The sequence below is a fragment of the Triticum urartu genome, chromosome 6A (assembly GCF_056163025.1).
Source record: "Triticum urartu cultivar PI428250 chromosome 6A, HENAU_Tu73, whole genome shotgun sequence".
Lineage (NCBI taxonomy): Eukaryota > Viridiplantae > Streptophyta > Magnoliopsida > Poales > Poaceae > Triticum > Triticum urartu.
In genome coordinates, this window is record NC_141878.1 from 579,075,236 (window position 1) to 579,101,038 (window position 25,803).

The 25,803-nt window shown below is 44.1% G+C and overlaps 2 protein-coding genes across 2 annotated transcripts; both read right to left on the minus strand.

The window, feature by feature from the left end:
* Window positions 1–17,311: 17,311 nt before the first annotated feature.
* Window positions 17,312–21,511, minus strand: LOC147966591 (Ankyrin repeat family protein). Its single transcript, XM_087528969.1, has 2 exons — window positions 19,739–21,511; window positions 17,312–18,129 (listed from the first exon to the last, which is right to left on the minus strand). The coding sequence occupies exons 1-2, from the start codon at window positions 21,233–21,235 to the stop codon at window positions 17,734–17,736; spliced, it is 1,893 nt and encodes a 630-aa protein (XP_087385095.1). The 5' UTR covers window positions 21,236–21,511; the 3' UTR covers window positions 17,312–17,733.
* Window positions 21,512–24,306: 2,795 nt separating this feature from the next.
* On the minus strand, window positions 24,307–25,394 carry LOC147966592 (uncharacterized). The gene is made up of 3 exons (XM_087527310.1): window positions 25,290–25,394; window positions 24,921–25,203; window positions 24,307–24,839 (listed from the first exon to the last, which is right to left on the minus strand). The coding sequence occupies exons 1-3, from the start codon at window positions 25,392–25,394 to the stop codon at window positions 24,307–24,309; spliced, it is 921 nt and encodes a 306-aa protein (XP_087383436.1).
* Window positions 25,395–25,803: the final 409 nt, after the last annotated feature.

The following is a 25,803-nucleotide window of genomic DNA, read 5'->3' on the forward strand; positions in this document are numbered from 1 at the left end:
GGCGCCTGCCCCCCTGGGCGCGCCCCCTACCTCGTGGGCCCCCTGGAGCTCCTCCGACCTCAACTCCAACTCTATATATTCGTGTTCAGAGAGAGAAAAATCAGAGAGAAAGATCCATCGCATTTTACGATACGGAGCCGCGGCCAAGCCATAAACTCTCTTGGGAGGGCTGATCTGGAGTCCGTTCGGGGCTCTGGAAAGGGGAATCTGTCGCCATCGTCATCATCAACCATCCTCCATCACCAATTTCATGATGATCACCGTCGTGCATGAGTAATTCCATCGTAGGCTTGCTGGACGGTGATGGGTTGGATAAGATTTATCATGTAATCGAGTTAGTTTTGTTAGGGTTTGATCCCTAGTATCCACTATGTTCTGAGATTGATGTTGTTATGACTTTGCTATGCTTAATGCTTGTCACTAGGGCCTGAGTGCCACGATTTTAGATCTGAACCTATTATGTTTTCATCAATATATGAGAGTTCTTGATCCTATCTTGCAAGTCTATAGTCACCTACTATGTGTTATGATCCGGCAACCCCGAAGTGACAATAATCAGGACCACTTCCGGTGATGACCGTAGTTTGAGGAGTTCATGTATTCACTATGTGTTAATGCTTTGGTCCGGTACTCTATTAAAAGGAGGCCTTAATATCCCTTAGTTTCCGCAAGGACCCCGCTGCCACGGGAGGGTAGGACAAAAGATGTCATGCAAGTTCTTTTCCATAAGCATGTATGACTATATTCGGAATACATGCCTACATTACATTGGTGAACTGGAGCTAGTTCTGTGTCACCCTAGGTTATGACTGTTACATGATGAACCACATCCGGCATAATTCTCTATCACCGATCCATTGCCTATGAGCTTTCCATATATTGTTCTTCGCTTATTTACTTTTCCGTTGCTATTGCTATCATCACTACAAAATACCAAAAACATTACTTTTGCTACTGTTACTTTTGCTATCGTTACCACTACTATCATATTACTTTGATACTAAATACTTTGCTGCAGATATTAAGTTTCTAGGTGTGGTTGAATTGACAACTCAGCTGCTAATAGTTGAGAATATTCTTTGGCTCCCCTTGTGTCGAATCAATAAATTTGGGTTGAATACTCTACCCTCGAAAACTGTTGCGATCCCCTATACTTGTGGGTTATCAATACACCGCCGGAGGCATTCATATAGAGTCATATTTCGTTCTATTATCGAGTTGTAATTTTTGAGTTGTAAATAAATAGAAGTGTGATGATCATCATTATTAGAGCATTGTCCCGTGTGAGGAAAAAAAGAGAAAGGCCAAATAAAAAAGAGAAGGCCCAAAAATGAGAGAAAAAGAGAGAAGGGACAATGTTACTATCTTTTTTCCACACTTGTGCTTCAAAGTAGCACCATGATCTTCATGATAGAGAGTCTCTTATTTTGCCACTTTCAATACTAATGGGAATTTTCATTATAGAACTTGGCTTGTATATTCCAACAATGCGCTTCCTCAAAATGCCCTAGGTCTTCGTGAGCAAGCAAGTTGGATGCACACCCACTTAGTTTCTTTTGTTGAGCTTTCATACATTTATAGCTCTAGTGCATTAGTTGCATGGCAATCCCTACTCCTCGCATTGACATCAATTGATGGGCATCTCCATAGCCCGTTGATTAGCCGCGTCAATGTGAGACTTTCTCCTTTTTTGTCTTCTCCACACAACCTCCATCATCATATTCTGTTCCACCTATAGTGCTATGCCCATGGCTCGCGCTCATGTATTGCATGGAAGTTTAAAAAGTTTGAGAATACTAAAGTATGAAACAATTGCTTGGCTTGTCATCGGGGTTGTGCATGATAGGAGCATTTTGTGTGACGAAAATGAAGCATGGCCAAACTATATGATTTTGTAGGGATGAGCTTTCTTTGGCTATGTTATTTTGAGAAGACATAATTGCTTGGTTAGTATGCTTGAAGTATTATTGTTTCTATGTCAATATTAAAGTTTTGTCTTGAATCTTGCGGATCTGAACATTCATGCCACAATAAAGAGAATTACATTGATAATTATGCTAGGTACCATTCCACATCAAAACTTCTGTTTTTATCATTTACCTACTCGAGGACGAGCAGGAATTAAGCTTGGGGATGCTTGATACGTCTCCAACGTATCTATAATTTTTGATTGTTCCATGCTATTATATTATCCATCTAGGATGTTTTATATGCATTTATATGGTATTTTATATGATTTTTGGGACTAACCTATTAACCTAGAGCCCAGTGCCAGTTTCTGTTTTTCTTGTTTTTGAGTTTTACAGAAAAGGAATACCAAACGGAGTCCAATTGATGTGCCAATTTTTGATGATTTTTATGGACCAAAAGAAGCCCCCGAAGTAAAAGAGTTGGGGCAGAAGTGTCCCGGGCCGTCCACGAGGGTGGGGGCACACCCTACCCCCACCCCCCCCCCCCCACCCCCCGGCGCGCCGCCCTATCTCCTGGACGAATCGGGGACCCCTTGACTTGTTCCCGACGCCAAAAATTCCTATAAATATAGAAACCTCCAGAAAATAACCTAGATCGGGAGTTCAAATACAACGTGATGATCGGGTGTGATAGGCTCTACGTTCAAATACAACGGGTGCAAAACAATTGCACACGCGGAATACTCAGGTTATACTTGACGAGCCAAGCATATACAGATATGGCCTCGGAACATGGAGACCGAAAGGTCGAGCGTGAATCATAGTAGATATGATCAACATAATGATGTTCACCAATGAAACTACTCCATCTCACGTGATGATCGGACATGGTTTAGTTGATTTGGATCACGTAATCACTTAGAGGATTAGAGGGATGTCTATCTAAGTGGGAGTTCTTTAAGTAAATTAACTGAACTTAAATTTATCATGAAACTTAGTACCTGATAAGTATCTTGCTTGTTTATGCTTGTTTGTAGATAGATGGCTCGTGCTGTTGTTACGTTGAATTTTAGTGCGTTCCTTGAGAAAGCAAAGTTGAAAGATGATGGTAGCAATTACACGGACTGGGTCCGTAACTTGAGGATTATCCTCATTGCTGCACAGAAGAATTACGTCCTGGAAGCACCGCTAGGTGCCAGGCCTGCTGCTGGAGCAACGCCGGATGTTATGAACGTCTGGCAGAGCAAAGCTGATGACTACTCAATAGTTCAGTGTGCCATGCTTTACGGCTTAGAATTGGGACTTCAACGACATTTTGAACGTCATGGAGCATATGAGATGTTCCAGGGGTTGAAGTTAATATTTCAAGCAAATGCCCGGATTGAGAGATATGAAGTCTCCAATAAGTTCTATAGCTGCAAGATGGAGGAGAACAGTTCTGTCAGTGAGCATATACTCAAAATGTCTGGGTATAATAATCACTTGATTCAATTGGGAGTTAATCTTCCAGATGATTGCGTCATTGACAGAATTCTCCAATCACTGCCACCAAGCTACAAGAGCTTCATGATGAACTATAATATGCAAGGGATGAATAAGACTATTCCCGAGCTCTTCGCAATGCTAAAAGCTGCGGAGGTAGAAATCAAGAAGGAGCATCAAGTGTTGATGGTCAACAAGACCACTAGTTTCAAGAAAAAGGGCAAAGGGAAGAAGAAGGGGAACTTCAAAAAGAATGGCAAGCAAGTTGCTGCTCAAGAGAAGAAACCCAAACCTGGACCTAAGCCTGAAACTGAGTGCTTCTACTGTAAGCAGACTGGTCACTGGAAGCGGAACTGCCCCAAGTATTTGGCGGATAAGAAGGATGGCAAGGTGAACAAAGGTATATGTGATATACATGTTATTGATGTGTACCTTACTAATGCTCGAAGTAGCACCTGGGTATTTGATACTGGTTCTGTTGCTAATATTTGCAACTTGAAACAGGGACTACGGATTAAGCGAAGATTGGCTAAGGACGAGGTGACGATGCGCGTGGGAAACGGTTCCAAAGTCGATGTGATCGCAGTCGGCACGCTACCTCTACATCTACCTTCGGGATTAATATTAGACCTAAATAATTGTTATTTGGTGCCAGCGTTAAGCATGAACATTATATCTGGATCTTGTTTGATGCGAGACGGTTATTCATTTAAATCTGAGAATAATGGTTGTTCTATTTATATGAGTAATATCTTTTATGGTCATGCACCCTTAAAGAGTGGTCTATTTTTATTAAACCTCGATATTAGTAACACACATATTCATAATGTTGAAGCCAAAAGATGCAGAATTGATAATGATAGTGCAACTTATTTGTGGCACTGCCGTTTAGGTCATATCGATGTAAAGCGCATGAAGAAACTCCATACTGATGGACTTTTGGAACCACTTGATTATGAATCACTTGGTACTTGTGAACCGTGCCTCATGGGCAAGATGACTAAAACACCGTTCTCCGGTACTATGGAGAGAGCAACAGATTTGTTGGAAATCATACATACAGATGTATGTGGCCCGATGAATATTGAGGCTCGTGGCGGATATCGTTATTTTCTCACCTTCACAGATGACTTAAGCAGATATGGGTATATCTACTTAATGAAACATAAGTCTGAAACATTTGAAAAGTTCAAAGAATTTCAGAGTGAAGTTGAAAATCATCGTAACAAGAAAATAAAATTTCTACGATCTGATCGTGGAGGAGAATATTTGAGTTACGAGTTTGGTGTACATTTGAAACAATGCGGAATAGTTTCGCAACTCACGCCACCCGGAACACCACAGCGTAATGGTGTGTCCGAACGTCGTAATCGTACTTTACTAGATATGGTGCGATCTATGATGTCTCTTACTGATTTACCGCTATCGTTTTTGGGGATACGCTCTAGAGACGGCCGCATTCACGTTAAATAGGGCACCATCAAAATCTGTTGAGACGACGCCTTATGAACTGTGGTTTGGCAAGAAACCAAAGTTGTCGTTTCTGAAAGTTTGGGGCTGCGATGCTTATGTGAAAAGGCTTCAACCTGATAAGCTCGAACCCAAATCGGAGAAATGTGTCTTCATAGGATATCCAAAGGAGACTATTGGATACACCTTCTATCACAGATCCGAAGGCAAGACTTTTGTTGCTAAGTTCGGAAACTTTCTAGAGAAGGAGTTTCTCTCGAAAGAAGTGAGTGGGACGAAAGTAGAACTTGACGAGGTAACTGTACCTGCTCCCTTATTGGAAAGTAGTGCATCACAGAAAACTGTTTCTGTGACACCTACCCCAGTCAGTGAGGAAGCTAATGATGATGATCATGAAACTTCAGAACAAGATACTACTGAACCTCGTAGATCAACCAGAGTAAGATCCGTGCCAGAGTGGTACGGTAATCCTGTTCTGGAAGTCATGCTACTAGATCATGATGAACCTACGAACTATGAAGAAGCGATGGTGAGCCCAGATTCCGCAAAATGGCTTGAAGCCATGAAATCTGAGATGGGATCCATGTATGAGAACAAAGTATGGACTTTGGTTGACTTGCCCTATGATCGGCAAGCAATTGAGAATAAATGGATCTTCAAGAAGAAGACTGATGCTGACGGTAATATTATTGTCTACAAAGCTCGACTTGTCGCAAAAGGTTTTCGGCAAGTTCAAGGTATTGACTACGATGAGACCTTCTCACCCGTAGCGATGCTTAAGTCTGTCCGAATCATGTTAGCAATTGCCGCATTTTATGATTATGAAATTTGGCAGATGGATGTCAAAACTGCATTCCTGAATGGATTTCTGGAAGAAGAGTTGTATATGATACAACCAGAAGGTTTTGTCGATCCAAAGGGAGCTAACAAAGTGTGCAAGCTCCAGCGATCCATTTATGGACTGGTGCAAGCCTCTCGGAGTTGGAATAAACGCTTTGATAGTGTGATCAAAGCATTTGGTTTTATACAGACTTTTGGAGAAGCCTGTATTTACAAGAAAGTGAGTGGGAGCTCTATAGCATTTCTGATATTATATGTAGATGACATATTACTAATTGGAAATGATGTAGAATTTCTGGATAGCATAAAGGGATACTTGAATAAGAGTTTTTCAATGAAAGACCTCGGTGAAGCTGCTTACATATTAGGCATTAAAATCTATAGAGATAGATCAAGACGCTTAATTGGACTTTCACAAACCACATACCTTGACAAAGTTTTGAAGAAGTTCAAAATGGATCAAGCAAAGAAAGGGTTCTTGCCTGTGTTACAAGGTGTGAAGTTGAGTAAGACTCAATGCCCGACCACTGCAGAAGATAGAGAGAATATGAAAGATGTTCCCTATGCTTCAGCCATAGGCTCTATCATGTATGCAATGCTGTGTACCAGACCTGATGTGTGCCTTGCTATAAGTCTAGCAGGGAGGTAACAAAGTAATCCAGGAGTGGATCACTGGACAGCGGTCAAGAACATCCTGAAATACCTGAAAAGGACTAAGGATATGTTTCTCGTATATGGAGGTGACAAAGAGCTCATCGTAAAAGGTTACGTTGATGCAAGCTTTGACACTGATCCGGACGATTCTAAATCGCAAACCGGATACGTGTTTACATTAAACGGTGGAGCTGTCAGTTGGTGCAGTTCTAAACAAAGCGTTGTAGCGGGATCTACATGTGAAGCGGAGTACATAGCTGCTTCGGAAGCAGCAAATGAAGGAGTCTGGATGAAGGAGTTCATATCCGATCTAGGTGTCATACCTAGTGCATCGGGTCCAATGAAAATCTTTTGTGACAATACTGGTGCAATTGCCTTGGCAAAGGAATCCAGATTTCACAAGAGAACCAAGCACATCAAGAGACGCTTCAATTCCATCCGGGATTTAGTCCAGGTGGGAGACATAGAGATTTGCAAGATACATACGGATCTGAATGTTGCAGACCCATTGACTAAGCCTCTTCCACGAGCAAAACATGATCAGCACCAAGGCTCCATGGGTGTCAGAATCATTACTGTGTAATCTAGATTATTGACTCTAGTGCAAGTGGGAGACTGAAGGAAATATGCCCTAGAGGCAATAATAAAGTTATTATTTATTTCCTTAATATCATGATAAATGTTTATTATTCATGCTAGAATTATATTAACCGGAAACATAATACATGTGTGAATACATAGACAAACAAAGTGTCACTAGTATGCCTCTACTTGACTAGCTCGTTAATCAAAGATGGTTATGTTTCCTAACCATGAACAAGTAGTTGTTATTTGATTAATGGGATCACATCATTAAGTGAATGATCTGATTGACATGACCCATTCCATTAGCTTAGCACCCGATCGTTTGGTATGTTGCTATTGCTTTCTTCATGACTTATACATGTTCCTATGACTATGAGATTATGCAACTCCCGTTTACCAGAGGAACACTTTGTGTGCTACCAAACGTCACAACGTAACTGGGTGATTATAAAGGAGCTCTACAGGTGTCTCTGAAGGTACATGTTGGGTTGGCGTATTTCGAGATTGGGATTTGTCACTCCGATTGTCGAAGAGGTATCTCTGGGCCCTCTCGGTAATGCACATCACTTAAGCCTTGCAAGCATTGCAACTAATGAGTTAGTTGCGGGATGATGTATTACAGAACGAGTAAAGAGACTTACCGGTAACGAGATTGAACTAGGTATTGAGATACCGACGATCGAATCTCGGGCAAGTAACATACCGATGACAAAGGGAACAACGTATGTTTTTATGCGGTCTGACCGATAAAGATCTTCGTAGAATATGTAGGAGCCAATATGAGCATCCAGGTTCCGCTATTGGTTATTGGCCGGAGACATGTCTCGGTCATGTTTACATTGTTCTCGAACCCGTAGGGTCCGCACGCTTAAGGTTACGATGACAGTTACATTATGAGTTTATGAATTTTGATGTACCGAAGGTTGTTCGGAGTCCCGGATGTGATCACGGACATGACGAGGAGTCTCGAAATGGTCGAGACGTAAAGATTGATATATTGGAAGCCTATGTTTGGATATCGGAAGTGTTCCGGGTGAAATCGGGATTTTACCAGAGTACCGGGAGGTTACCGGAACCCCCCGGGAGCTACATGGGCCATAGTGGGCCTTAGTGGAAAAGAGAAGGGGCAGCCCAAGATGGGCCGCGCGCCCCTCCTCTCCCTTGGTCCGAATAGGACAAGGAGAGGGGGCCGGCCCCCCTCTCTCTTTTCCCCCCTCCGCGAATCCTATTCCAACTAGGATTGGGGGGGGGGAATCCTACTCCCAGAGGGAGTAGGACTCTCCTGGCGCGCCTCTCCTAGGCCGGCCGCACCCCCCCCCTTTTGGTCCTTTATATACGGAGGCAGGGGCACCCCAGAGAGACACAAGTTGATCCATGTGATCTTATTCTTAGCCGTGTGCGGCGCCCCCTGCCACCATAGTCCTCGATAATATTGTAGCGGTGCTTAGGCGAAGCCCTGCGACGGTAGTACATCAAGATCGTCACCACGCCGTCGTGCTGACGGAACTCTTCCCCGACACTTTGCTGGATCGGAGTCCGGGGATCGTCATCGAGCTGAACGTGTGCTAAAACTCGGAGGTGCCGTAGTTTCGGTGCTTGATCGGTCAGGCCGTGAAGACGTACGACTACATCAACCAAACGCTTCCATTGTCGATCTACAAGGTATGTAGATCACACTCTCCCCTCGTTGCTATGCATCACCATGATCTTGCGTGTGCGTAGGAAATTTTTTGAAATTACTACGTTCCCCAACATTGGGGACACAAGAGACTCTTTGTTATTTGGTTGCAGGGTTGTCTGAGAGAGACCATCTTCATCCTACGCCTCCCACAGATTGATAAACCTTAGGTCATCTACTTGAGGGAAATTTGCTACTGTCCTACAGAACTCTGCACTTGGAGGCCCAACAACGTCTACAAGAATAAGGTTGTGTAGTAGACATCAATTACTGTACCACTCTGGTGCGGAACGTGCTCTGGTTGACCTACGAGGTTCGGTAGTAACTTGATCTAAAGTTTTTCAAGCTTCCTCTCTAGTTGGTGTAGGCATCACTGGAATTGATTTCTGTGATGAACTACTTTCCAATTTGAGAGAAGGTACAATTACCTCATCAAGTTCCACTTTCCTCCCACTCACTTCTTTCGAGAGAAACTCCTTCTCTAGAAAGGATCCATTCTTAGTAACAAAGATCTTGCCTCCGGATCTGTGATAGAAGGTATACCCAATAGTTTCTTTTGGGTATCCTATGAAGACGCACTTCTCCGATTTGGGTTCGAGCTTATCAGGCTGAAGCTTTTTCACATAAACATCGCAACCCCAAACTTTAAGAAACGACAGCTTAGGTTTCTTGCCAAACCATAGTTTATACGGTGTCGCCTCAACATATTTAGATGGTGCCCTCTTTAACGTGAATGCAGTTGTCTTTAATGCATAACCCCAAAACGATAGTGGTAAATCGGTAAGAGACATCATAGATCGCACCATATCTAATAGAGTACGGTTACGACGTTCAGACACACCATTACGCTGTGGTGTTCCAAGTGGCGTGAGTTGTGAAACTATTCCATATTGTTTTAAATGAAGGCCAAACTCGTAACTCAAATATTTTCCTTCGCGATCAGATCGTAGAAAGTTTATTTTATTGTTATGATGATTCTCCACTTCACTCTGAAATTCTTTGAACTTTTCATGTTTCAGACTTGTGTTTCATTAAGTAGATATACCCATATCTGCTCAAATCATCTGTGAAGGTTAGAAAATAATGATACCCGCCACGAGCCTCAACATTCATCAGACCATATACATCGGTATGTATTATTTCCAATAAGTCAGTGGCTCGCTCCATTGTTCCGGAGAACGGAGTCTTAGTCATCTTGCCCATGAGGCATGGTTCGCAAGTATCAAATGATTCATAATCAAGTGATTCCAAAAATCCATCCGCATGGAGTTTCCTCATGCTCTTTACACCAATATGACCTAAACGGCAATGCCACAAGTATGTTGCACTATTATTATCAACTTTGCATCTTTCGGCATCAATATTATGAATATGTGTATCACTACGATCGAGATTCAATAAACCATTTATATTAAGTGTATGACCATAGAAGGTTTTATTCATGTAAACAGAACAAAAATTATTCTTTGACTTAAATGAATAACCGTATTGCAATAAACATGATCCAATCATATTCATGCTCAACGCAAACTCCAAATAACATTTATTTTAGGTTCAACACTAATCCCAAAGGTAAAAGGAGTGTGTGATGGTGATTTTATCAACCTTGGAATCATGTCCAACATACATCGTCACCTTGACCTTAACTAGTCTCTGTTCATTTTGCAACTCCTGTTTCATGTTACTAATCTTAGCAATTGAACCGGTATCAAATACCCTAGGGTTACTATGAACACTAGTAAAGTACACATCAATAACATGTATATCAAATATACTTTTGTTTCACTTTGCCATCCTTCTTATCCGCCAAGTATTTAGAGTAGTTCCGCTTCCAGTGACCATTCCCTTTGAAGTGGAAGCACTCAGTTTCAGGCTTAGGTCTAGCTTTGGGCTTCTTCATGGGAGTGGCAACTTGCTTGCCATTCTTCTTCAAGTTCCCTTTCTTTCCCTTGATCTTTTACTTGAAACTAGTGGTCTTGTCAACCATCAACACTTGATGCTTTTTCTTGATTTCTACCTTTGCTGATTTCATCATCGCGAAGAGCTTGGGAATCGTTTCTGTTATCCCTTGCATATTATAGTTCATCACGAAGTTCTAGTAACTTGGTGATAGTGACTAGAAAACTATGTCAATCACTATCTTATCTAGAAGATTAACTCCCACTTGATTCAAGTGACTATAGTACTTAGATATTCTGAGCACATGCTCACTAGATGAGCTATTTTCCTCCATCTTGTAGGCAAAGTACTTGTCAGAGGTCTCATACCTATTAACACAGGCATGAGTCTGAAATACCAATTTCAGCTCTTGGAACATCTCATATGCTCCGTGGCGTTCAAAACGTTTTTGAAGTCTCGGTTCTAAGCCATAAAGTATGACGCACTAAACTATCAAGTAGTCATCATACCGAGCTTGTCAAACGTTCATAACGTCTGCATCAGCTCCTGCAACAGGTCTGTCACCTAGCGGTGCATCAAGGACATAATTCTTCTGTGCAACAATGAGGATAATCCTTAGATCACGGACCTAGTCCGCATCATTGCTACTATCATCATTCAACTTAGTTTTCTCTAGGAACATATCAAAAATAAAACAGGGGAGCTATACGCGAGCTATTGATCTACAACATAGATATGCAAATACTATAAGGACTAAGTTCATGATAAATTAAGTTCAATTAATCATATTACTTAAGAACTCCCACTTAGATAGACATCCCTCGAGTCATCTAAATGATTACATGATCCAAATCAACTAAAACATGTCTGATCATCACGTGAGATGGAGTAGTCTTCAATGGTGAACATCTCTATGTTCATCATATCTACTATATGATTCACGTTCGACCTTTCGGTCTCCAGTGTTCAGAGGCCATGTCTGTACATGGTAGGCTCGTCAAGTTTACCCTGAGTATTCCGCACGTGCAAAATTGTCTTGCACCTGTTGTATGTGAACGTAGAGCTTATCACACCCGATCATCACGTGGTGTCTCAGCACGACGAACTGTCGCAACGGTGCATACTCAGGGAGAACACTTATACCTTGAAATTTTAGTACGGGATCATCTTATAATGCTACCGCTGTACTAAGCAAAATAAGATGCATAAAAGATAAACATCACATGCAATCAAAATATGTGACATGATATGGCCATCATCATCTTCTGCCTTTGATCTCCATCTCCAAAGCACCGTCATGATTTCCGTCATCACCGGCTTGACACCTTGATCTCCATCGTAGCGTCGTTGTCGTCTCGCCAACTATTGTTTCTACAACTATCGCTAATTCATAGAGATAAAGTAAAGCAATTACATGGCGATTGCATTTCATAAAATAAAGCGACAACCATAAGGCTCCTGTCAATTGCCGATAACTTTTACAAAACATGATCATCTCATACAATAACGTATATCACATCATGTCTTGACCATATCACATCACAACATGCCCTGTAAAAACAAGTAAGACGTTCTCTACTTTGTTGTTGCAAGTTTTACGTGGCTACTACGGGCTTCTAGTAAGAACCGTTCTTACCTACGCATCAAATCCACAACGATTTTTCGTCAAGTGTGTTGTTTTAACCTTCAACAAGGACCGGTCGTAGTCAAACTCGATTCAACTAAAGTTGGAGCAATAGACACCCACCAGCCACCTTTATGCAAAACAAGTTGCACGTCTGTCGGTGGAACCGGTCTCATGAACGTGGTCATGTAAGGTTGGTCCGGGCCGCTTCATCCAACAATGCCGCCGAATCAAAGTAAGACGTTGGTGGTAAGCAGTATGACTATGATCGCCCACAAATCTTTGTGTTCTACTCATGCATATCATCTACGCATAGACCTAGCTCGGATGCCACTGTTGGGGAACGTAGCATGCAATTTCAAAAAAATCCTACTATCACGCAAGATCTATCTAGGAGATGCATAGCAACGAGAGGGGGAGAGTGTGTCCACGTACCCTCATAGACCGAAAGCGGAAGCGTTAGATTAATGTGGTTGATGTAGTCGAACGTCTTCGTGATCCAATCAATCAAGTACTGAACGTACGACACCTCCGAGTTCATCACACGTTCAGCTCGATGACGTCCCTCGAACTCTTGATCTAGCAGAGGGTTGAGGGAGAGTTTCGTCAGCGCGACGGCGTGGTGACGGTGATGGTGATGTGATCCGCGCAGGGCTTCGCCCAAGCACTACGTGAATATGACCGTAGGAGTAAACTGTGGAGAGAGACGCCTCACACGGCTTGGAACAATTGGTGTGTCTACAAGGGGTGCCCTGCCCACGTATATAAAGGAGGGAGGGGAGGAGGCCTGCCACCAGGGGGCACGCCAAGAGGGGGAGTCCTACTAGGACTCTAGTCCTAGTAGGATTCGCCCCCCCCCCCCACTTTTTCCTTCTCATGGAGGGGGAAAGAGGGAAGGAGAGGGAGAGAGGGAAAGTAAAGGGGGGGCGCCCCCTTCCCCTTGTCCAGTTCAGACAGCCCATGGGGGGCGCCACCCCTTGTGGGCTCCCTTCTCTTTCCCCTATGGCCCACGATGGCCCATTACTTCCCCGAGGGGTTCCGGTAACCCCTCGGTGCTCCCATAAATATCTGAAACGTCCTGAAACCATTCCGGTGTCCAAATACTATCGTCCAATATATCAATCTTTACCTCTCGACCATTTTGAGACTCCTCGTCATGTTCGTGATCTCATCCGGGACTCCGAACAATATTTGGTCACCAGAACACATAACTCATAATACAAATCGTCATCAAACGTTAAGCATGCAGACCCTACGGGTTCGAGAACTATGTAGGCATGACCGAGACACATCTCCGGTCAATAACCAATAGCAGAACCTGGATGCTCATATTGGTTCCAACATATTCTACGAAGATCTTTATCGGTCAAAACCGTAATGACAACATACATAATTCCCTTTGTCATCGGTATGTTACTTGCCCGATATTCGATCGTCGGTATCTTCATACCTAGTTCAATCTCGTTATTGGCAAGTCTCTTTACTCGTTCTGTAATACATCATCCCACAACTAACTCATTAGTCACATGCTTGCAAGGCTTATTATGATGTGCATTACCGAGAGGGCCCAGAGATACCTCGCCGATACTCGGAGTGACAAATCATAATCTCGATCTATGCCAACCCAACAAACACCTTCGGAGATACCTGTAGAGCATCTTTATGATCACCCAGTTACGTTGTGATGTCTGATAGCACACAAGGTATTCCTCCGGTATCCGGGAGTTGCATAATCTCATAGTCGAAGGAATATGTATTTGACATGAAGAAAGCAATAGCAATAAAACTGAACGATCAACATGCTGAGCTAACGGATGGGTCTTGTCCATCACATCATTCTCCTAATGATGTGATCCCGTTCATCAAATGACAACACATGTCTATGGTTAGGAAACTTAACCATCTTTGATTAACGAGCTAGTCTAGTAGAGGCTTACTAGGGACACGGTATCTATGTATCCACACATGTATCAAGTTTCCGGTTAATACAATTCTAACATGAATAATAAAAATTTATCATGATATAAGGAAATATAAAATAACAACTTTATTATTGCCTATAGGGCATATTTCCTTCAGCACCATCCAAGAGGCTCTGTCGAAGTATTGCGACCACTTGATTCAACTCATCGGACTGTAGCCTAGTAGTGCGCAAATCACCGAGCAAGCAAGTTGTTAATATGTGTACATCATTTTGGCCGGATATGCATTATTGTGTAGATCGCTTTCTGAATATGCATTTTTTTTGTAGTCGGATATGCATCGTTGTGTAGATCACTTACCGCATATGAATTGTTGTGTAGATCGCTAGCTGGATATGAATTGTTTTGTTGATAATTTGTATCTGGATATCTATGCATAGTTTTCTAGCTGGAATGCATTGTTGATTGATGCGGCCATTTTGCATCATGTTTTCTTATTGTTACTTTTATTGTTTAAAAGTTATATTTCACTTTTTTGATGCAATTCTAATGTATTTTCTCTCTTAAAATGCAAGACACGCCAAAAGAGGGAGATTGTCGATAGCTAAGATTCTGGCCTGAAAATGCTACAGCAGAGATAACTATTCTCCGGAGCTCCAAATGACCTACAAAGTTATAGAAAATTATTTCTGAATATATAAAAAATATTGGAATAAAGAAGTACAAGATATAAACCTCGGTGGGGCCACAAGGCAGGGGGTGCACCCTACCCTCCCCCCCCCCCCCCCCGGTGCCTTATGGGCCCCATGGAGATCAACCGATGCCCATCTTCTCCTATATGAAGTCATTTACCCTAGAAAAAAAATAAAGAGAGGACTTTCGGGACGAGCCGCCGCCGTCTCGAGGCGGAATCTGGGTAGAAGCACTTTTGCTCCTGCCGATGAAACTTCCCTCCGGGAGGGGGAAATTGAAGCTATCATCATCACCAATGCTCCTCTCATCGTGGGGGACTCGTCTCCATCAACATCTTCACCAGCACCATCTCATCTCCAGCCCTAGTTTATCTTTTGTGTTCAATCTTCGTATTAAACCTCATATTGGTACCTGGGGTGCTAGTAGGGTTGTTAACATCTTATAGTTGATGCTAGTTGGTTTACTTTATGGAAGATTATATGTTCAGGTTGTTAATTACATATTTATCTTCTCTGGTCATAAACATAATCATGCTTTGTGAGTAGTTCCGTTTGTTCTTGAGGACATGGGAAAATCTTGTTATAAGTAATTTGAAGTTGGTATTCGTTCAATGTTTTGATGATATGTTATGTTCTTTTTCCTCTAGTGATGTCTTGTGAAGGTCGACTACATGACACTTCATCGTGTTTGAGCCTAGGGGGATGCATTGTGGGATTAGTTTCTAGATGTTGGGTTGCGGGAGTGACGGAAACATTAGCCCCAGATTATGAGCTGTTCCATAAGGAGGTTGTTTTGGATCCTTCTGTTTAATGCTATAGTTAGATTTATCCTAATTCTTCTCTTATATTTGCGGATGCTTGCATGGACAGGGTAATCATAAGTAGGTTGTTTGTTTAAGAACAACACCTTACCTCCGGTCCACCCACATAACAACTTATGAAAACAATGAACGTGAATCAATGAAACATGATGAAAGTAACTAGATGAATTCCCGTGTGTCCTCGAGAACGCTTTAGTCACTATAAGAAGTACTTCCGGCTTGTCCTTAGCAATATTTTTGATTGGGCCACCTTGCTACTTTGGTTACTTGTTACTTGCTACTACTTGTTTTGTTATCAAACTATTTGTCACAATTATCTTACAACACTTGCAGAGAATACCTTACTGAAAATCGCTTATTAATTTCTTCTGCTCCTCGTTGGATTCAACATTCTTGCTTATCGGAAGGACTATGATTGATCTCCTATACTTGTGGGTCATCATTGACAATGTTTTATTTTGTAGCCTTCTCGTGCGGGTACTGTGTTCAAGAAGTTGGAGAAGAACAACTTTACTGTCATACATTGTTGGTTGAAGTTGCAAGGATGATCCAAATGGATTCTATGCATTGCCAAGAGCGCCGCCAATGCAAACGAGGAAGAAACCAGTGATCCAACCAACCCAACAAAAGAACCGCCCAAGAAAGTTAGAAGAGGGTTCCGGGGAAAGAAGTGGGAGAATGAGATGACAAAGCGAAAAGGTGCGGCAGCAAAGATGACAGAGAGATTCAAAGACATCTTGACGAAGAAAGATGAGGCATACGTCAAGCGCTCGGACATCAAAGGGGAAAAGGAGTGGTTTAACTTTGATGGAGACGACCGAGAAGAAGCTCAAGCTCGAAGAGAAGTAGACCATGCTTAAAGAGAAGAAGGTGAGCAACGGAGGACACGAAGATGTTGACCTTGAAGGACGACATAAGAATGATCGTGCAAGCCGTCCGTTACAAGATGTTGCAACAGCTGAAGGATGAGCCGGAGAGGACGGAGAAGGAGGCGGCCTACACGGTGGCGATGACATATTGGTGTGAAGGCTTGGATTGCCGGTCTGGCAAGGCAGAAATATTTTTTTAATGAACTACCGGATTGATATTTTTTTTGTGCCTAGATTGCGGGTCGGCGTTGGAGATAGCCTAAAAGACTTGGGAGAGTTTTCGTTTAAAAGGAGTCGCGTGACCGTGTACGAGGACTCTTTTTTTTTTAAACCGTGTACGAGGACATTGGAGCAAAGTGCGAACGTCAGTGCGGCCTGATGGTGTGGCTGTAGACCCGGCTGATATAATAGCCTCGTATCAGCCGGATGACGCGTAGTGTAGGCCAAATCATTTGCACGCGCTGCTTTGCTGCGGTCGCTAGAAGCGGATAGGTCGCTAGAAGCAGTGATCCGTTCTATTTATGTTATGCTGTAATAATTTTACTTAAGCTGACGCAACTGTGTGTACCTCAAGTTTTACTAATCCGCGCGTACGGTGTTTATTGGTACTGTAGGTCTCACTGGTAATTTAAAAAACAGGCCATCACAGGCAATTGTATCTTAACATCCTCTTCATCATTTTTTAGGGAAGAAACAGACTTGATGTACAGACTGTAAAATCAAAACAGATAAAGTTACAGTATACGAACATCACAGTCAATAGTAAAATCATCTCCTGTAAACACGTAGGCCTGATGTAGACGTAGAGGAGTCAACAGAGTTGGCGAAAACAATACGGCGCAGGAGAAACGAAGATACATCCAACTTGAAGAAATAAGCATGAGTATGATGCTTCCCTGTTGCAAGAAAAAAATGACTGCATATTCCAAGTATTCATACAGCGGTAGGGGGGAACACTACAGCCCCCTCCACCTGTCAAACACATCTTTTAAACAACAACAACAAACAAGGCCGTATCATCATCATCATCATCATTCATCATCAAACATACATCCAACATGAAGAAAAAGCGGCGGCGGGGGACAAAAAAGAAAAGAATCGAATTACAGACTAGCAGCAGGGTATAAAAATCCATCCTGTACTTTCCTCGGGGTACCGAGCCGCGGCGTTGTCTCGGACGACATCGTCCGTCTGCGCCCGGCGGGCTGCTGCCCCGCCCGTCGGCACCTAAATAAACATCTTTATGGACGGACGCAGGGGGCAACCTTACTATCATGTAACAATGTTTTACTCGAAGCCGTCCATCATAGGGTGCTGGCCCCCTTCCGAGGAGGTGCTTTTCGACGACTGTTTCCGGGCTGTGCCACGCCTGCTCTTGGCTTTCTTTGCCTTCATCCTACGTTTCTTCTCGGTGGCGTCGACCCAGGTGTATTCGGAAGGTATGTGGAACGGGTCGACCTCATCTTTCCAGCTCTTGCTATCCCCACTGTCGCTAGACTGCGCACCGCGGCCCCCTCTGACCCATGAATACCATGACGCAGATCCTTCCGAATCTTTGGACTTGGCGTCCTGGAACTGCGTGGGGCTCGTTGGTGGGGTGGCGAACTCATCTAGAGGCTGTAGTTCCTCAAACTTTGTGAATGTCACAATGACCCGTATTGTTGGGACAATAGGGATAGCAATCTGAAAAGTCACAGGACACATGGTTAGAGATTACTACTTCAAGGTATAGCCAAACAATGCAGAGTCTATCATACATGCACATTCCCTCCCCTATTTTGGTATTCAGAATAAAAACACCCAGAGTGACCCTTAAGTAGAAAATATAAAATAGCAATTTGTGCTGTACATATAAGAGTTCCACAAAAAGATTACCAAATACGGCATCAGACAAGAGCAAATGGGATCAAAATACTCCAATTCATGTAGTTAGGGAAATGAAACTCAGCCTGAGACAAAAGGCCAGGCTAAAAATGTATCTTGAAATAAACCAATGGTCTATACCATTGTTGTTTTCAGCATTCAAGTTCTGCCTTGTACAGATAGTAGTTAGCTGTTGCCTCAAGTAGCTGTTGCCTTGTTCAGCTAGTAATTAGCTGTTGCCTTGTTCAGATAGTAATTAGCTGTTGCCTTGTTCAGATAGCAATCAGCTGTTTTTGGCATTCAAATACTGCCATGTTCCCCGCAAAAAAAAAGGTACTGCCTTGTTCAGATAGTAGTTAGCTGTTACCTCAAGTAGCAAGCAGTACTGGTGTTATTTTGATACTAAGATAGGATCAGCCTTTAAATTATATATACTAAAAGTAGTCAGATTGAAACACAAACCTCTAGTATTGGCACAATATTAATTCAGCTCTAACCCTCTAACGAGAACCAACACCCAACAAAATTCAAGTTCAGCAAACTATGCCCATTAATTCCATGAGTGGTAATCCAATATATGCAAGTTCTGGAAACTCAACAGGAATGTGAAGACATGATTTAACTGACTGACTGTTGGAGCAACAACACACTAGGCATTGTCAAAAGATTTAAAGTTGATTTAAGACAACAGAAAAGATGTGCGGAAAAAAAACTCATACTAGGTTCTAGTATGAGGCAATAATGTTCTATATCAGCAGGTAATTGCATGCAGTAAAAAAAAGAAAAACATCATCATGTATCTAAATCCTAGAAAGAGTCTACCATATGTTGCATGTTATAAGCTGTGTCTGTCGTTTTGGCCCAAATATAAAATCCCTTATCTGACTCCAGTAACTTCAAAGAAAAGGTTTGCTTATATTTAATTATTTGTTGTTTTTGTTTAAGTAAAGACAATACTGTACAAGGATAATCATATTTTCTAGCAAAGTAGGGGGATGGTGAAGACCGCATCTCATGATTGTGTCCTTGTTAGTGCAAGATATAGGATTCAGTGTTTCGATAGCTTGGGTGCGAGCTGCCCTTATAACATTTCGAGTCCCCTTAAAGTAAGTGTGCATTGCAATTGCCTTAGTTCAGATATTCAGATCAGAGCCAGGAACAACAAAAGATAAAAATTCACAGTAGAGGTCCAAACAACACTATATGTGAATGATCACAGATATCCCAGCAAGGGAAAACGAATACAACATAGCATGATGGTCAGGCTGGTAACAGATATCCCACAGTAACGGTTGCATAGCACCCAGACCGTTGAGAAAGAATAAGCATGCAAACTTTGACTTGAGATAAACAGGAAAATGAATCAATCAGAGCTCGTTAAATGACTGGAATAAAACGGGCTAATATAATCATGTTGACAGATGGTTACCTTGACTGGAAATGTGCCTGTAGGCAGCTTGGTTGTCAAGAGTTCCCTAAGCCTTCTAACAGCCTTCACTTTGTTTGCTAGTACATCGAGCAAAGGGATCAGCTCATCCGTCTTCAAAGGGAAATCCGGTGTCAACCACAACACTGGTCTTAACCCCTTCTTGTACTCACTTTCGAGTTTATTAGAATCCCCAGATGAGACACCACCCTTCTTCTTCTTGCCGTTGCCCTTCTCCTTTCCCTTCCCTGCATCACCTGATTCATCCTTGCTCACTGCCTTCGGTGCCTTCTCATCATTCTTGGCACCTTTCTTGCCGCTCCAAAACCATCCCTTCTTGTCTTTCCCGGCACCGTTTGCATCCAAATGATCAGCCCCTTTGTCACCTTCCTCGGCCCTATCGTCGGATTCCTCCTCCTGGTTCCCCCTCAACGCAGAATCAAGCTGCTTCCTCTCCTCGGCAGTCAAGACTTCATCCAACTCGGTTTCAAGCTCTGCGCTCCTCCCATTTTTCTCCTCGCCATCCATCGCAAACAGCTCCTCATCTGTCATTGCCCCAGGGACCCGTCTCGACTTGACGGTCACCAGAACATTCAACATATCGTACACCTTTGCCTTCCACTGCCCCACGGCTTCAGTCCTCTCCTGCCGGCGCCAATTCACGTGCGGCACAAGATCCGCCTGCGTGACGTCTATCCCGGGGCGATACATATTCGTCTTGGACATCAATGCCACCTCATGAGCCACCTCCGACTCCGTAGGCTGCACGCCGGCCCCTTCCAGCGCATCAGTGATCTCCTTATCCTTATGAGACAGCACTATCAGAGAACCCGGCAGCAGCTCCTTACCCCCAGCATCCTCCGGCCGCGCCCCATCGCCCAGGAACAGGAACGTCTGGTCGGAGCGCTGGATGCGGAAGCCGTCAAACCCCGCGAGCGTCATGTCGGCCCGCAGCGCGGCCCCGCGCTTCCAGATGCGGTAGGTGTCGGAGGGCGCGATGCGGCCGATGAAGGGGATGACGGAGGACTCGAAGTGGAAGGAGATCTCCATGTAGAAGTCGCGGATGCGGGAGACGGAGGCGAGCACCCGGGGGAGCCTGCGGCACCACTTGGCCCAGGCGAGCGGCTGGTAGTGGCGCGCGATGATGGTGGCGATGGCGTCCTCGCGCGTGCACACGGCCTCCTGCAGGGCCGACCAGCCGTCGGCGTTCTGCAGCGACCAGTCGGCGCCGGCCGACATGAGCAGGTCGGCGGCGACGGGGTCGCGGAGGCGCACGGCGAGGTGCAGCGGGGTCTCCCTCCGCGGCACGTCGCGGCGGTCGATGACGGCGGAGACCGCGTCCGCCACCCGCTCCCCCGCGATCGACTCCGCCTCGGTGGTGACCTCGCCCGCGCGCGGCAGGCGGGGGAGGGCCGCGACGAGGGTTCGCAGCGCCGCGTGGTCCCGCCGGTAGACGGCCAGGTGGGCCGGGCTGTGCGCGTACCTGGCCGCGTCCTCCATGGCTGGCTGGCTGCTGCGGCGGGCGGACCAGCCTCGGTCCCCGTCGGGGCGGTCGGGGATAGGCTGGGCTAGGCGAGGCGGATCTGGCGCGGGGGAGGAGGCATGGGGGGTCGGGCGCTCAGATCTGGCGCCCGCGGCGCGGCGGGGGCCGCGCTCCGGGGCGGCGCCGGCGGCGAGCTGGGCGCGCGGCGGGGGGGAGTGGGGAATCGGCCGGGGCGGGAGGAAGGGGAGGGGAAGTGGTCCTCCTATTTCGGTTCGGGATGGCGAGGAGACAAGGAAGGAAGACGGGGTTCCGTTCCGCCGATGCGATGTCTCTCGGCTTTTTTTTCCCCTCTCGATCCAGTCGGGCCGATGCGAGAGCCAGAGCAGCCAGCGCTCCTCTCTCCCTCTGCAGGGTGGGGCCGCCAGCGTTTAGCCGTGATATTTGTTTCTGGGATCTGGTTTGTGCGTGTGTGTGTGGTGCATGGTGGCGTAAGCGTCGGACATGGATCGAGCGGTCTTTTTACCGCGCTCGCTCGTTTCGTATGAGAACGATTGCGAGCCAGGTAAGCAGCGCGCGTGCCATTCATCGATGATGGCCTAGTCAATGATGAGAGCAAAATTACCGGCTCGTCTTTGTGCTAAGCGTGCTTCTGTGTTGGTGGTTACCGAAAGCTGGCTAGATGATCAGCAGCCTCCTCGTGGACTGCCCCCAGAAATGCTTTCGTTGAATAAAGCTCTCAAATGTTGCCATAAAAATAATTTGATGGCCTAGTCAATGATCATCGGCTCAGGCTCTTGAAAGGTGGTTCATAGGATTAAGATGTCGTGTGTGTTTTCATATGGGCGAATGCGTGCACACGTATGTTAATGCTTATTATGTTTGTACCGTGTTTCTAAAAAAACAATAATCCAACATCTTCATATGCGTGATCCCTTTCCTTTCATTCCGGTTAGCTTCTAGTCTTGTTATGGCACGAAACCTAAACGGTGTTTTCGGCATTCCAGACACATAATAAATCGAGCAACAGATGATTGTGAGGCAGCTCATGGTTTAGCTTCCTCTTAGACTAGACCTAGACGAAGACGAGACACTGTCCATCCAATTTCATCTTCATCATGGGCATCGACCACCCGCGTGGTCGCCTAACTTCCACTCTGCTGCTTCCATCCTCTACTCCTAGATGAGTGTGCTTTAAACATGAGAAACAAATATGTGGAGCTAGGGTCAAGGTCAAAACGATGTGAACTGGTTAGTTCTGATTCTTCTGTAACCAGATCCAGTCCGGTTCTAGGATAGGGCTAGTCCGAGGAGAAAATAAACCGAAGTGGGCTGCCTCACTGCCAGGGTTGCTCCGGTGGTGGGACCGAGTTGTCTAAACGTCGTGGTAGATTTGGGTCCAGGCCGAAATGGGAAGCCTTTTGGATGGTCTTTTCGGCTCAAACTGTCTGGCCCAGACATACGAGGGAGAAGTACGGGAGCATGTTTACTATCTCTGCTTTATTTAATAGGGCGATCGTGTGCCATGTAATTTGCCTACCTTCCATGGTTGATGTTTTCGTTCATAATGCATGATGATAATTCAGTAATGTTAGGTGCTTTACTCGTGTGTGACTCTAGGAGAATATAAATGCATATGTTTCGTCCTTCCACGATAGATCCTTCTTTGTCTTGTCGGTCTTGTACAGCTTCTGGTCTTGTTATGCCACAGGACCAAAATCTTATCGATTAGGATGTTTATAGTGTGGTTTTGACACAAATAATTTGCATGCTTCCTCAAGTGGAGTCCGGTTAGGTTTTAGTCTAGGTCCAGTCGAAAGGGAAAATAGACCGGAGTGAACCGCCTCACTACCACAGGTTGCGTCACTGGTATGTCCAAGTTGTCGTAAACGCGGTGGAAGATTTTGGTCCATTGAAAACCCAATAGTTGGATTTTATGTAATGAAACTGCCTTCCATTGTGTTTTTGTGAAACCCTAATACCCATAGTTGTTGTTTTATGATATTTGCTCAAACTATTGTGAGTACATAAATGTGTACAGTTTTAAATCAAGCTATTTTTTTCTAGCTTTAACTTCAAGATATCAACTTGAATTGTGTGTATGGGGACAATGAATATACTACTAGGAAAAGGCCTACTAACGGCGCACCTGTTTTGGCTACTAATGGCGCACTACAGATGCGCCATTAGTACCACGCCACCAGTATATTTTAGTAATGGCGCACCACAGGTGCGCCATTAGTATCTGGTATACTAATGGCGCACCAGATGGAAGTGCGCCATTAGTAACAATTTTTTTTAAAAAAATCGTTTTTTTCTTAATCTCTGGTCACTATTTCACATATGAGATATCCAACACATATATATATACAACAAGCATCCATATAACAATCATATCCAACACACAAGTTTCATCATATATACATACATAGCCAACACATAATTCCATCGTTACATATTACAAAAGTTTCACATTGTTCATTCAACACCGTTATCCATCAATTCACAAAAGTTTCACATTGATACAAAATAAAAACGCAAATGGAAAAGAAGCACTCCATCCATGCAAGCTTCCGTGAATTAAATCAAATCTGTAAAATGATAAACAAGAAGAAGAAGAAGAAGAAGAAGAAGAAGAAGAAGAAGAAGAAGAAGAATACTAGAAGAAGAAGAACACTAGAAGAATACTAGAAGAAGAATAAGAAGAAGAATAAGAAGAAGAATAAGAAGAATAAGAAGAAGACTATAAGCTTATTATGTAAACTTGATCATTTTGTGCTAACATAAGTAATTTTGAAGCTAACCTATAGGAAACTAAGCATATAAGCTCTAAATTAGCATATTAGAGCCAACTTAGGTAAAATGAAGCTAACCTATGTCATTTTGGAAAAGAAGAAGAATAAGAAGAAGACTATAAGCTTATTATGTAAACTTGATCATTTTGTGCTAACATAAGTTATCTTGGAGCTAACCTATAGGAAACTAAGCATATTAGAGATAACATAGGTAACTAAGTATATATATATATATATATATATATATATATATATATATATATATCATTTTGGAGATCTGACATACCTGACATAGTTCAGTTCTCATTGTTCTTCTCCTTCTCCTTCCTCAGCCTGATGCGCCAAGAGCGGCGAGGCGGTGGAGGCAGCTGTGGGATGTAGTCTTCTACCACAATTGGCGTGGTCATGCCGCCCAGCTGTGGGATCGCCGGCGCCACCACCGATGCGTGGTCATTGTCAGGCACCACCACCATCGCGAGGCCACCTTCAGGCAGGACGGGCACAACCATCGCTAGGTCATCCTCAGCCACCATCATCTCTTGCCCATGGTCAGCCACCACCATCTCTTGCCCATGGTCAGCCACCACCATCTCTTGCCCTTGGTCAGCCGCCACCAGCGCTAGGTCATCCTCAGCCTGATGCCCATCGTCATCCTGCAGCTCCTCATCCCCACTCTGCTCCTCTTCTCCCCCACTCCAGTCCGGATCATCCTTCTTGTTGTCAGAATCGCTGCTGCTTTCGCTAAAGCCAGAATCGCTATTGCTTTTGCTACAGCCATAATCACTGCTGATTTGGCTGTAGCCAGTGTCGCTGCTGCTGCTCCCATTGCCTGTCCAAATGCAACAATGACCGTTAACAATTGATGTGAGACAAAGCCAAATGTAGAGGAATAAGAAGAGGTAGAACACACTGGCATCTTCGTCGTCAGCGTAGCGCATGCGACACATAGTCGCGTTGAAAACCTTCACGATGAGCATTGTGGCGTCATCGTCGTACCTGAAGAGAAGAAAGTACCTGGTCCGCAGGTCGTAGGCACTGTAGAACTTCTCCCAGCCACTGCACAGGTACATGTGGCCCTCCTCGATCACCAACTCCACGTCCCACAGCCTGTGAACCCCGCTGCCGGCCTGTCGGAGCTTCACATTATCTGGCGGATCTTCACCCAGCATCTTCATAAAAGTGTCAGGCAGCCTCTGCAATTTGGGACAAAAAGTGATGTAGCAAACAACAGAGTTATCATAATGAGATGGGTGAAGGGGAGATCTCTCGTTTTATATACCTGCCTCGTGGCTGATACTGAAGAAGAAAGTATGATACTGAAGAACTCGAAAGCATCCAACTCGTGCTCCGGTGAGGCAGAGCGGCGGTGGCTGCTTCCCCCCATGCTTATCCAATCTTGCATGCATTTAAAGTTATTCAATCAGATGCCATATTATTTATTAACATGCTGCCAAGAAGCTTGAACATGCCATTAGTAATGTCTAGCAGCATGGTAGAAAGAAAAGAAGTTAACATCTGAATGTTTCCCACGCTTATTTAATCAAACATTAGTAATGTCTAGCAGCATGGTAGAACGAATTCAGCCCTTATAGGCAGAAAAACAGCAGCAACAACAAAAATAGAATAGCCAGTAGTGCAAGACCAGATCATTTGCACTGTCCAAATGAGCAAGACCAATTGGATTTTACCCAGTTAAAGCCACCACAAATGCACAGGTGTACCTATGCATTTGAGCAACTAAAACTAGTTAGAAAATCCAATAGCTAAGCCAATTAGAGTGCCACAAATATAGA

What these genes read in the sequence shown, in the direction of transcription:
- LOC147966591 (XM_087528969.1), bottom strand. Translation starts at nt 21,235, where the DNA reads ATGGAGGACGCGGCCAGGTACGCGCACAGCCCGGCCCACCTGGCCGTC. An exon ending in CAGGCACATTTCCAGTCAAG is followed by an intron (nt 18,130 to 19,738) that starts GTAACCATCTGT and finishes GTGACTTTTCAG; the next exon opens with ATTGCTATCCCTATTGTCCC.
- LOC147966592 (XM_087527310.1), bottom strand. Translation starts at nt 25,394, where the DNA reads ATGGGGGGAAGCAGCCACCGCCGCTCTGCCTCACCGGAGCACGAGTTG. An exon ending in CAGTATCAGCCACGAGGCAG is followed by an intron (nt 25,204 to 25,289) that starts GTATATAAAACG and finishes CCCAAATTGCAG; the next exon opens with AGGCTGCCTGACACTTTTAT. An exon ending in CGCTGACGACGAAGATGCCA is followed by an intron (nt 24,840 to 24,920) that starts GTGTGTTCTACC and finishes GCATTTGGACAG; the next exon opens with GCAATGGGAGCAGCAGCAGC.